General features: G+C 31.0%; 2 protein-coding genes and 1 long non-coding RNA gene across 3 annotated transcripts; all 3 read right to left on the reverse strand.

The window, feature by feature from the left end:
* Positions 1–2,741: 2,741 nt before the first annotated feature.
* LOC139885592 (uncharacterized) lies at positions 2,742–3,416 on the reverse strand. The gene is made up of 2 exons (XR_011772005.1): positions 3,315–3,416; positions 2,742–3,226 (listed from the first exon to the last, which is right to left on the reverse strand). It is a non-coding gene; the product is annotated as an uncharacterized lncRNA (long non-coding RNA).
* A 4,368-nt stretch (positions 3,417–7,784) lies between these two features.
* LOC139848667 (uncharacterized) lies at positions 7,785–9,184 on the reverse strand. The gene is made up of 4 exons (XM_071838381.1): positions 9,109–9,184; positions 8,730–9,032; positions 8,453–8,636; positions 7,785–8,280 (listed from the first exon to the last, which is right to left on the reverse strand). Exons 1-4 carry the CDS (start codon positions 9,182–9,184, stop codon positions 7,785–7,787), a joined length of 1,059 nt encoding a protein of 352 aa, XP_071694482.1.
* Positions 9,185–9,192: 8 nt separating this feature from the next.
* On the reverse strand, positions 9,193–12,942 carry LOC139848674 (uncharacterized). The gene is made up of 7 exons (XM_071838387.1): positions 12,804–12,942; positions 12,374–12,478; positions 11,524–11,968; positions 11,180–11,418; positions 10,580–11,047; positions 10,148–10,295; positions 9,193–10,048 (listed from the first exon to the last, which is right to left on the reverse strand). The coding sequence occupies exons 1-7, from the start codon at positions 12,940–12,942 to the stop codon at positions 9,193–9,195; spliced, it is 2,400 nt and encodes a 799-aa protein (XP_071694488.1).
* Positions 12,943–13,208: the final 266 nt, after the last annotated feature.

A 13,208-nucleotide genomic window follows, 5' to 3' on the forward strand; every position in this document is an offset into this window, starting at 1 on the left:
CATTTACACGTAAGTAAGTTGTAAATTTATATACTCACAATATAAATATCTAGTTTTGAGCTCGTGTGTTACATGAAAGTCATAAATTTATGCTTTCGCAATTTAAATATCGAGTTTTAAGCTCGTACGTTACATACATTTTATATAATGTATAGATAGAATAGATAGATAGAAAGATCCTTATTGTGATTGTTTTTTCCCTCGAAAAACTAACACTTTTGTAATCAATCGAGACTTTATCAGAAAAACGGAGCCTCAAGAAACATACAACAAAATAAACTACCGAGCTCAACGAGAACATAGAATCGTACTATCAAAGGATCTGATGGGCTCATTAATAATATATTAATATTGTTATTGTGATTGTGATTGTTACTAACTTACTATATATATTAGACTACTTTCAAACATGACATACTTCATCTTCAGGACTAACTGTAACATCGGCGTTGCATCGGCACTTCCTCACTAGGACTAATTCAAGACTAAACATTCATAATCATGAGGTGTTTGTTTTTAATACATGTCGTGCAGGTCGTCATTTTTTCCTTGTTCGTGTAGGTCGTTATACATGTCGTGCTTGTTTTTAAGGTATTCTTGTATTCACTAGCTTTTTCCTAGTTTATATATATATATATATATATATATATATATATATATATATATATATATATATATATATATATATATATATAAATTAAATAGATTTACCTTAAGAAAAGCAATCATTTCAATATGGGAAGTTCATACAATATTAACTCGGTGTTGTTGAGTATGTTGACGTTTGAACAAAAGGAATAAGGAAAGAAACAGGATCAGGTTGCGTGTGGTGAGGGTGTGGTCATGCTTCGCGAGATATGTGTCAGAACGCAAAGAAACATGCCGAACAAATTGGAGAATTTGTATACGAGGCATGTCGCGTTTCACGACAGAGGGTCACTGGACGCAAGGGTTGCGTGGCCAACAAGACGGTCCCTTATATGTTTAACACAATAAATTGTAACCTTAGTCTCCTGTAATAACATTGTGCACGAAAATTACTTGTATAAATCACTGGTTTGCGTCCATGGACTAAACCATTCTCCACGTTAGAGTTAAATATAATCACGTTAAATCCTTGTGTCGTTTATTGTTTTACTTATCGTTTATGCTTTAGTTTATCCATTTGTTGTTCGTGAGTTTTGTAATTTCAGTAAATCACATGTCTTGCTTGGGTCCCATAAATCCTAACAAGTGGTATCCGAGCTTCAAGGTTTTAAGATCGGCCACGACACCTGATTGAGAGCATGGTTAATGATTTGATGATGATTCGGTTATCATCGGGTGAACGGATGACGGATCTAGGGTTTTGTTTACAACATGTATCGAGATCAAGTGACTTGGTCTAAGTTGCTCGCAATGATCTCATCGAGTACGGTATATATATTCAAGAGTTGATAAGTAAAGATTAGTCTATGATTATGATTTAATATTGGCGTAACACGACCGATTGTGTTATGACAATGGTTGATTCATAGAAGAAACGAATTCGGTGATCGGAATGCTTCGTTTTGTCGCATAAGAATTTTTCGGGAGATCCAAGTGTCGGATCTGAGTTCTCATTCTTCGCTATTCCGTGTGAAAAATTGACCGGGCTATCGAATTCGGATGTTCACGCACAGTTGGAGAAGAAAACTCATTGATGGTTCGTTAACCGTCAGATCGACTTGATTTTTGGACTGTAATTAGAAGAAACATATGTCTGCATGTGGTAAAAATTTAGCGTTGTTTGGAATGTTGGATTTTCATATATGATTTTTTCAAAGTTACTATAGTTTCAGGATGAGAATTTTCGATCTGATGACGTGAGTGCGAGACGGTTTGTCTTGTGTCGGGCGATACGAGCTGGATTCTCTAGGATATTGGTTTCTTATAGGAGCTTGGGAGGACAATGGATTATTTGTTTCGGGAACTTTTTGGGATGTTGGTTTGTTTCGGGGATTTTCGGGTTTGATGACAATGGACTATTTGTCAAAGATATATTAACATATAATTATTTTAAGTAAGTGTTGATGTTCATACTTTTCATAAATGTGCTTTTTATATTTAGCTATATTTTATCTTTTTAAATATTCAAAACTTATCTACATATAAAACATTTTAAGCGTTTTAAATTAAATAAATCTAAAAATCCCTTAAATATGGAGTAATAACTTATCTATATATAAAACTTTTAAAATAAATAAAGACAAAATTGCCCATTTCGTCCCTGTATTTTTCACTTTTTGCCCGTTTCATCCCTGTATTTTATTTTTTGCAATTTTCATCCTTAAAAGCATTTTAAAGTCCCAATTCCATCCCTCACCCTAACAAAGATTAACTGAGTCTGTTAAAACTATTCACATGGACTATCCACGTAATCTTTAACTAGTTAATATAACAAAATTCAATTCCTTCTTCCTCACATTATAATGTGTCGAATGGGCTGATTGAGAAATTGAGAATGAATATCGATGAGATAGCTAAAGAGAATGTGAACATAGAAGACGAGCGAAAACTGCAAGTGAAGAAGAAAAATGAGCTGCAAATCAAAGTAGTTTTCTTCAACAGTGAGCTGTTGGTTTCAGAAATAGAATATATACAGTATCAATCTATCAATCTCTAAATTAATTCTTCACTAAAATTAACAATTGCTTTTTTTTCTGCTCACTATTGTTATTTTTTATATCATCAGCGGTGCTCTTTTATCTCATTCATTTGAGTTGGAGTCAAAAGTGAAAACTGTTGTTTATAGCACACCTGCTGTAATTACATTTCGTGTCCCTAAAAGGCTGCACTACAGTTTAGAGTTTTGAAAATTGAAAATAATATACTGTTGCTGAACTTATACTTGTTAACTCATACAATCATTTTAATGCTATGACAGTTTACCTATTCGAGCGACTAGATATAAAATATAACCCAAATCAACACATAAATAAGTAAACGGGCCGAGATTGACACACCTACAGTTTAGCTAGGCACCAAGACTAGTTAACGCATACGGAAAAAATCAACTCACATTAAAATGAACATCGAACCAACCACCAAATCCACATAGCCTCGTGTCCTCTTTGGTGATTGTTGAAGAAACCGTAGCTTCAATTTTGAGTATATCTTCAACAGTAACCGTTAAACAATCAATCTCTTTTAGAATGGTTGCAGTTCCTACAACGTGATTTGGATGCAGGTTGTTCCACATAGAATTCTAAATAGAAAAAAATATATATATATATGTTTAGCTTGGTTTTAATAATAATTATAACAAATAATAAAAGAGAAACCTAAATCCTAACCTGCAAGTAGTACTTTTTCTGCTCTTCGGAAAATGGTTTCGTCAAAACACTCATATCAACACCATAGTAAGAGTTAGTTTCTTTCACAAAACCATGCCAATCATCCGTACACCCTTCATATAAATTCCCAATTTATATTATATTTATTAGTATTAATTAAATTATTAATTTATATGGCGAGATCGTAGTTTTCAGAAATACAATAGATGTATTTAACTACTATTAAAGATTACGTGGATAGTCCCTATGAATAGTTTTAAAACGGACCCAGTTAACCTTCGTTAAGGTGAGGAATGAAATTGGAACTTTAAAATGTTTTTAGGGATGAAAATTGCAGAAAATAAAATACAGGGATGATACGAGCAAAAAATGGAAAACACATGGACGAAATGGGCAATTTTATCATAAATAAATTTAAAAAACCATTATTACAATATACGAAATTGAGCTTCTTAAAATTTGTTTTGAATTTTTCTTATACAAAATTTGTTTCGTGTTTTTTTTTTTTTAATCTTTAGTGGAGTATATATTTATATTTATTACTTTTCTTTTACTAAAACATTTTTACCAATCATCGATGTTCAAAATGTAAATATAAAAGTAAGAAGCGAACCTTCCTCTCCAGCAATGCGCGAGCTTAGGTTTCTCGCTTTAATTCATGTGACATTCAAAATTTATATGGAGAGCTAACATATGACACGTTGAGAAATACTGTATTTTAATTGTGATTAAGATACGCATGTAACATGGAAATTCTTTATTAGTCTTTGAGTTATATAGTAGAATTATAATTATCTAATATATATATATATATATATATATATATATATATATATATATATATATATATATATATATATATATATATATATATGTATATATATATATATATATATATGTATATACTTAGGTTTTTGAGCCCGTGCGTTGCACGGGTGTGTAAAAAACCGTGCAAAAGAATGTAATTTTCAATTCATACTAATATGTATATAGCGATACTAAAAAATTATTTAAGAGTCTGTGGTGTTGACACATTTTAAAAATTCTTTTAAGTTTAAGAGCCCGTAGTGTTGATAAATTTTAAAAGTGGTGTTACTAACTTAACGTTTACATTTTTTTTTATTTCTCACAATTAATATCTTTTTCATTATTCTTTTAAGTTTAAGAGCCCGTTGTGTTGGTTTTAGAGCATGTGCATTGGACAGTATTAAATTATTTTACAATTATTATATACAATTCTTTTTTGAATAAAGACATTTCTGGTGAAACATAGGTAGTATAATATATTCATTAAAATCACTTAAGTTTGTAAAAAGAAGATAACTTTAAGCAAGATGAAAAACAATTTGAACTTCAAAGGAGTAATAGAATGATTATGAAATACGGAGTAATAGATCTCAATTTGAAAGCATATACGGAGTATTTATTAATTTAATAATTAATTTAAATTAATATTAATTTAATCTAATTTGTAGTTTATATTGGTATGTAAATAACGATCTTAAAAAAAATAGGAAACGTATAAAAATTATTTAAGAGCCCGTGGTGTTGACAAATTTTAATAATTCTTTTGAATTTAAGAGCTCGTGGTGTTGGTTGTAGAGCCCGTGCGTTTAATATGTTTTTAATTATACATAAATTATATACGAAATAAAAATTATATTATTTTAGAATTATTATATACAATTATTTTTTGAATAAAAGTGTAATCCGCGGTTTAATTTTAGAAAAGTTGATAGTTATTTCAGTAAAATAATAGTACTCGGGGGAGTCGTCATGTATAACTAATATTATAATAGCTATATCTGCGTCTTCATAAATATTTTCAGGACTTAAACTTTAAATTCAAATTAATTCCATATTTATTGCTAAAAATAAATGATCCGTTGGTAGTGCAACGAAGCTCTGTTTCGAATACAATTTATTACGTTTTATTCGTAAAATTATTTCGAGTTGAACGGTGATGGCGGTGGAACCTAACTCACGGCGAACAGAAAGATAAATCTGTTAAAAAAATTTGGTGGGTTTTATTTGGTGTATATATTAAATTGTGAATTTAAGTTTTATCCCCCTGAACTTATCTTTTATACCCTTGATAAAATTATAGTTAGTACCCAAGTGTGAAGGGGTAAATTATAATTTTAAAGGAAAATATATATAAAAAAGGAAGTATCTAGTATATACGTACTGTAATATTTAGTTTAGATTTTGATAAAGAATAAGATTTTGAAGGGAGATTATATACGAGTTTTTGTTTAGATTTTAGATTTATTATTTTATATATAATATATAATATATATAATAATAATAATATAATAATCTATACATATAATATACATATATAATAGTAGTAATAATTGTAAATAATATATATAATCTATACATATAACAATCCATAAATAACTTTCAACCACAATCAAGAATAACTTTTTCTTTTATATGTATGTATGTATGTATGTATGTATGTATGTATGTATGTATGTATGTATGTATGTATGTGTATATATATATATATATATATATATATATATATATATATAATCGAAAAAGTTATTCTTAATTGTGGTTGAAAGTTATTTATGGATGTTTATATTTATATGTGTATTGTGTGTATATATATTACAATTATATAAATATAAAATAAAATATAGAATTTTGAACCTATTTTTGTCATGCGGAGTATTAACGTATTTTGTCATACGGAGTATTAATTCAATGCATTATTTATATTTTGAATTGATAATTTAAGAAAAATTTACTATTTATCCCTCATATTTGGGTAGTAATTGTAATTTATCAGGGATATAAAATATAACTTCATAGATATTAAAGTTAAGTTCACTATTTAATATAAACCTACCAAACAAAATCCACCAAAATTTTTGAACATATTTATTTTTCTGTTCACCGCGAGATAGGTTCCACCGTCATCACCATTCAACTCGAAATAATTTTACGAACTAAATGCAATAAATTGTATTCGACACGGAGTTTCAATGCACTACCAACAGGGCATTTCTTTTTAGAATAATTATGAAAGTAATTTGAATTTACAGTTTAAGTCCTTAAGATATTTACGAACATACAAATATAACTATTATAATATTACACATGACGACTCACTCGAGTACCCTTATATTGCTAAAAAGACTAACATCCTTTTAAGATTAAACTCGCGGGTTATATTATTATTCAAAAAATAATTGTATATAATAATTGTAAAATATTTTATCCCTGTCCAAGGGCTCTGAAATCAACACTACGGGCTCTTAAACTCATAAGAATAATTAAAACGATATTAATGGTGAGAAAAAATTGTAGACATTAAGTTAGTAGCATAACTTTTAATATTTGTCAACACCACGGGCTCTTGAACTCAAAAGAATTTTTAAAAACACCACAGGCTATTAAATAATTATTATACTTTTTTTATATTTTTAATATCGCTATTTACATACCAATATAAACTGCAAATTACATTTTTTGTACGGTTTTTTACACACCCGTGCAACGCACGGGCTCAAAAACCTAGTATATATATATATATATATATATATATATATATATATATATATATATATATATATATATATATATATATATATATATATATATATATATATATATATATATATATATACACACTAGATTTTTTGAGCCCGTGCGATGCACGGTGAATATAATATAAAGGATTATAAAAGATTTTTTATTAAATTAGTATCAACAAATGATATAATTTTTATTTTTTAATGACCAAATAAATTTATTTAAATTTGTCGAACAAATATTTTTTGTAAATTGTTCGATTATTCTATGATTAATGATTATAGCTACTTCATGAATTGGAGCAACAATTGGTATTGTTTTTAAAAATGTTGATGCAAACATTTAGAGGTTATGATATGTAATTAATAGTTGATGGATCTCATAAAAATGAAACATAGTTCTAATTTTTAACAAAAATAACATTAAACATACATTATAGTTAATAGATGTCATAAAAATGAAACATAGTTCTAATTTTGTAACAAAAAAAAACATTAAACATAGTTCTAAACTTAAATCTATAAGTGTTGCAACATTTCTTTGAATACAACATATTTTGTTTTGTTGGATATTTTATTATCCTTGTCTATAATTAATATCTTTATTCCGTGCCGATTGGTTACTCGAGAAAGTGCAACGTATAGTTGTCCATGACTAAAGACCGGTTTTGGAAGAAATAAACCGACATGCTCCAGTGATTGTCCTTGACTTTTATTTATGGTCATTGTAAAGCACACCGACAACGGATATTATCTTCTTTGGAATTTGATATTCTCTTGTCCGTAGGAACGATTAGCATACGTGATATAGCTATTATCTTCCCCACGTTTGAACCGGTTAAAATTTTGGCTTTGATCATTCTTCCCCTAATTCAATAACTTATAACCGTGTACCATTACACAGACCTCCTGATTGATCAACCTTTCAAAGTAACATAACTGGTACACCAACTTTCAGCCTTAGATTGTGCTTTGGTAATCCACCAACTTCAATACTATTTAGGAAATCAGTATTGTATAGTTCAGAATTAAAGTCAGTGTCTCTTTGTGATGCACATATACTATCTGAGCTCAAATAGGACCTTTCTTCACCTTCCAAACAATGCATCATTCTATCATTAATGATGTCCACAACTTCATGAGTTGGAGCAAGAATAACACGTTGTTGATAATATTGTAGATTGGCAAGATTAAGAAGATATTCTGGATAAATAGTTGAGATCATAGAACCGATTGGATCAACAGAATCTGTTATCAAAAGATCTTGTGGAATCTCAATATCAAAAACTCCGTCTTCTGATTCACCGACATTACCATTGCCTATTTCTAGTATCCATTCAGCAAACTTTCTAGTATCGGCATCAGTTGAAGACGCACCAAGACCACCTAATCTCATGTTAACTGTAAGCGAAAACAGTAACCTAATCCCACAAATAGGAGGAATTGAGTGATGCAGCCACTATATCTTGTCTTGTACCCTTTTGAATCACCGGTAATATTTGTCGAAAATCACCACCAAACACAACAATTTTACCCCCAAATAGAGTATCCATGCTATGAGGATTGATTTAATGGTATATATCACGAAAAGACCGATCCAATGCTTCAACACACATCTTGTTCACCATCGGGGCCTCATCCCAAATAATAAGTTTCGCCCTCCTAATGAGCTCAGCCAAATTGCTATCCGACTTAATAGTATAAAAGGACTCATCTATCGGTTGAAGTGGTATTCTAAAACGTGAATGAGCTGTTCGACCTCCAGATAACAATAAAGCTGCAATCCCACTTGTTGCAACATTTAAAACAATTTCTCCTTTACTTCGTAATGCAGCTGTTAGTGTTTTCTAGAGAAATGTTTTTCCAGTACCACCATAATCGTACAAAAAGAACACAGCTCCCGTGCCTTCATCAACAGCTTTTATTATCTGATCATATGCATCCTTTTGTTCTGTTGTTAACTTGGTAATGAAATTTGCATGTTCAACTTCAAGTGTACTTTTGTCGTAGGAGAGCTCATCTATAATAAGATGGTTTTCAGAAATATTCCTTGTATTATAAGATGGGAAAGGCATTGAACTAAAATTTCTCAATGAACTACTATCACGTTGAAGTAATCTTTCGATCTCTTGTAAAGTTAAATCTTTCAAAAGTTCGATCCCAATTTTTGTTCCTGCAATCAATTACATTTGATTTATTAGTATATTAAAGATGACAAATATGGAATAATATAATGTAAATATCATTACCTGGTCTGTTTGGATGAACGACATCTACCGACAAAAATTCAAATGTTTTGTCAAATACATCTTCTGGTCGACTCATAGTGTTAGTTAACAGTAGCTGTGCAAAAACATTTCTAACAAAATATCCACCCTCCCCAAAAAAGCCTCTTTAATAGCTTCTATATACTCGTTATCATCATCCAATAAACCTAAATGGTAGCAAGCATCTTTGAAGTTATCAAATAGGATACCATTTACCGTCCGAATTTCTTCATATGAAGTTGGACCTTTAACCTTGTTGAGTAGAATTCTAAGATAAAAAAGATCACCAGCAGCTGGTGCGACATGATGAATACGTCCAATTGCACCGGTTTTCCTTTTACGCAACTTCCACACCCTGTAGTCTTTGTCCCAAATGAACTTTGTCGGGAAATCAACGTAAGTCAACTGACGTGCTTGTTGGCTGCACCCATTACACTTCATCCATTCAAGAAACATTGATGTATTCACAGATGGATTTTCTAATACTTGTTCTATTACTTCATGTTCATCTAAAATAATTTGGTGTTCTCCCTCCAAATGAAACGGTAGTATTCTAACTGATGGGCGATGATGATGTATATCAAATGAGAAAATTCTCCACATGGCTTCACAAGATGAAACATATCGACAATCGTAGTATTGTTTTATTTCATCAGTTTCTTGATCACAGAGATGTGATGTAATCTTATCATTGCCTTTGTTGATATATTTGAACAAATATCGAATTGAACCTATTTGGTTACACCTCTCTACATTGAGATGTGCTTGGTACATTTTAAGTAGTTGAGGGTTATAAGGTATCACACAGCTGTTATCCAAATCATGACCTTGTTTTCTGACCGTTCTTCCGTCATTCCTTCTTCTGTAGATTGGATAACCGTCTTGATCAGTTTTTGTGACACCTGAGAAAGGTTTTGGAAACCTTTTTGTACATTTTTTGATTTATGTATCAGTGAATTGTCACGATGGATTCTTGTCCCCACAATGGTAGTGTATCATTAAATCTGATACGAGTTGATACAGTTCTGGTTCGTTGATTTCATCCGGTATTTCAGCGCATATATACTTATCTACATCTTCTGGTTGAGGCATTTTGCTTCTTTCATCAAGGAATAAGCATATATGGGCATGAGGCAAACCACGTTTTTGAAATTCTACGGTATAGACTTCTAAAAAAATAAAGAAAAAATTATTAATAAAGAAGTGTTCTATTATTGAATGATGTAAATTGTGTTGTATACTTGTATATTAGTAGTTATTGACATAGTATGTAAGCATTAAATATAAAAAAAATCAATTTAACACATAATAAAATTGGAAAAGTAGTTAAAAGTTAATAGGCAAACCTGCTTTCAAAGTACCAAATTTTTTCCCCTTATATCTTTACTCAGTTGGTCGTGCTTCATTTTAAACATCCTTGCACACAAAGCAGGTTTTTCTTCTGGTTTAAAACCTGTCCCGTCCAATTCTCTTGTGATTTCGGGCCACTTTGGATTACATATACAAGTTAAAAATAAGTCGGGATAGCCAAATACAAGACAAAGTGCCATAGCATCACGATAATTCTCGATCATATATCTAGCACTACCCATGAATGAGGAAGGAAGTTTTATCATATTTCCCATCATACTATTCACCGCATTACCCGATAACGATGCATTCATTATGTTGGTGAAAGTATCAGCTCTTAGAATATTTTGATTCTTCCTTATGTATGATATTCTTTCTGCCTCAATCATAGTGCAAGCATCTACTACGAATTGTTGATACAACTTACGACCCAAGTGCACAAGTGTGGGTACAGCACGTTCTTGAAGTTTATATGCAAAAAATTCATGCATAGTAACCCTTTTTTTCTTCCGTGTGGTATGCTCATAGACATCGATATCACGATGAAGTATGTCTGTACGGTACCCATCTTCTGCTTAAATAAACAGAAGTGAATATTGTAGAGCTAAATATTCAGGGTGAAGCTCAGAGATTCTTTTTAATCCTTCAACGCGACTCTCAATTAATATATCCCTTTCGTCAAAGGAATATACATTGATATCACCAACAATAAGTGCTGCAACTTCATCAACCATTGGCAGATTGTAATTACGTCCATCTTTGGTTCGTCTACCAATTAATTTAATTTTTAACTGCATATCAAGATCATCTTTAAACCGTTCACGGGCCATCCGAAAAGTCTTGACAAGAGGATAATGTTCATCGAGAACTTGCATTATTTGAACAACGAGATGCTCGTCTAGTGAATAACGTGAAGACGTTGACTTTGTCTTGTTTTTCCCGCTGTTATTAAGTCAAGCATAAACAAATTAACCTGTTAATATTCTGAATTTGTTTTAGGTATTCCTATTATTTAATGTTACAATATATGAATTAGACGAATCATACCTGATTTCTTCTTTCCTGTTATTGGCTTCATTTGAAGTATCATATATGTATAACTGTCCGAATCTGGGTTTGTAACCAACATTTGGTAATAAACCTCCATACTGGTGAAAATTTTGTCCACACATACGAAATGTATAAGGGCCACGATTATTATTGAATCGATTGTCCACCTTGCCATCCATGGAAGTAAATGCAAAAATCATGTTGTACTGTCTAATATTCTCAAGGAAATGTTTACTTTTTGGATGATTGTTGGTATATAGATCCCAAATTAATTTAGGAGGAGACTTGGTGAACTCTGGCAGCGCGATTTTACCTTTCTGACAACACAGTGACTCTGCCACAGTTAAACCTTGAGTCAGTTTCCCACATTTAGTCTCGTTAAGCCATAATTTAGCACCGCAAGTAGAACATATATAAGTAAGATCTCCGTAATCAACATAATCTGTCAAAACTAACAATTAATTATTTTATCTTTTCAAATATATAATAAGTGAACAAATGTAAAAAAAACAAATGAGAACCGTTAGAAATTCCCTTGAATGATGATTTTTGAACATCATTGAAGATCGGTTGTTCAATGTCAAAAGCAATGGGTGTAAAATTTCGCCTCCAATGCTTGTTGATATTTTTTCGCTTTGACCGTGCATCTAAAAATAGATTTTAAACACTAATTATGACAATTTTAATAATTTAAGGTAAAAGCAAATATAACATTCCTCCAATATAATTACCTTTGGATACACGTCCGATGTAGATTCACGTTGGTCATTATTTGTAAGTGATGGATTTCCTAATCAAAGACTTGGTGTTTTTGGCGCGGGAGTTGCAATGGTATGTGAACATTCACCCTGTTTATATGTCGATTGTTGAAACATGTTTTCTTTATCGACACTTGATGTAAATTGTGTTCTAGATGAATTCACAAACGTTGTTCCAATTGTGTTGGTTAAATCTGAATCAACAAATAATTCATGTTAACTTAAAATTTACACCGGAAAATCATATACATATGTAAACCAATGCTAACACATAACTATAGTATTAATAGCAAAACCACATGTTAGTATTGAACTGGATGAGGTGCATTGTTGCCCAATTGTTGTTGTTAGTTTTGTCTGATTTATGTGTTTCATTATAATGTTACTAACAATTCTCTTTGCAGTGGAGGAATTTCCTAAGAACGATAGAAGTGAAATAACATTTACAATTGATTCATACGGAACAAATGCAAAAAATTTAAAATGTTACTGTAAGTTCATAAGTCAGGTAAGCATTACCTGGATTTGATCCATTAACATCAAACTCAAAATCCCCTAATGGCTGTTTTCTCTTGTTGATAAGTTCTTCGTTACTACTATTTGTTTCTTTTTGTTTTGATTGATTGTTACGTGAAGATCTTCTCAAAACCCTATCCATTTCAAGTTTGTTTTATGAAAGATATTGTAGCGACCCGACCAAATCGTCATTGACGGCGCCATCTACTTAGGTCCCGTTACGTGGTCATAAGTCTTTAAAACAACGTTTGACCAAAAGATATGTCGCATTCATTTCAAATGTAAAGGTTGTTCAAGTTTACAAGAATAGTTCCACCACAAGTTACGATACAAAGTTTTAAGTACAAATGAAACTTATGCGACACAATTTAAAAGTATCCAAAAGACGCTCCATGTATGCATATATAC

The sequence above is a fragment of the Rutidosis leptorrhynchoides genome, chromosome 1, assembly GCF_046630445.1.
Source record: "Rutidosis leptorrhynchoides isolate AG116_Rl617_1_P2 chromosome 1, CSIRO_AGI_Rlap_v1, whole genome shotgun sequence".
NCBI classification, from domain to species: Eukaryota; Viridiplantae; Streptophyta; class Magnoliopsida; order Asterales; family Asteraceae; genus Rutidosis; species Rutidosis leptorrhynchoides.

Bases quoted from the DNA above. Each gene is read 5' to 3' on its own strand.
- LOC139848667 (XM_071838381.1), bottom strand. From the start codon at position 9,184: ATGAGTCGACCAGAAGATGTATTTGACAAAACATTTGAATTTTTGTCG. The intron at 8,637-8,729 runs GTACTGGAAAAA...GTGGGATTGCAG, and splicing joins CTTTTTGTACGATTATGGTG to CTTTATTGTTATCTGGAGGT. The intron at 8,281-8,452 runs GTCTTTTCGTGA...TTGTGGGATTAG, and splicing joins TGTGTTGAAGCATTGGATCG to GTTACTGTTTTCGCTTACAG.
- LOC139848674 (XM_071838387.1), bottom strand. From the start codon at position 12,942: ATGGATAGGGTTTTGAGAAGATCTTCACGTAACAATCAATCAAAACAA. The intron at 11,048-11,179 runs GTGATATCAATG...TTATTTAAGCAG, and splicing joins AGTTGCAGCACTTATTGTTG to AAGATGGGTACCGTACAGAC. The intron at 10,296-10,579 runs GTTTTAAACCAG...TTATTTTTTTAG, and splicing joins AAGAGAATTGGACGGGACAG to AAGTCTATACCGTAGAATTT.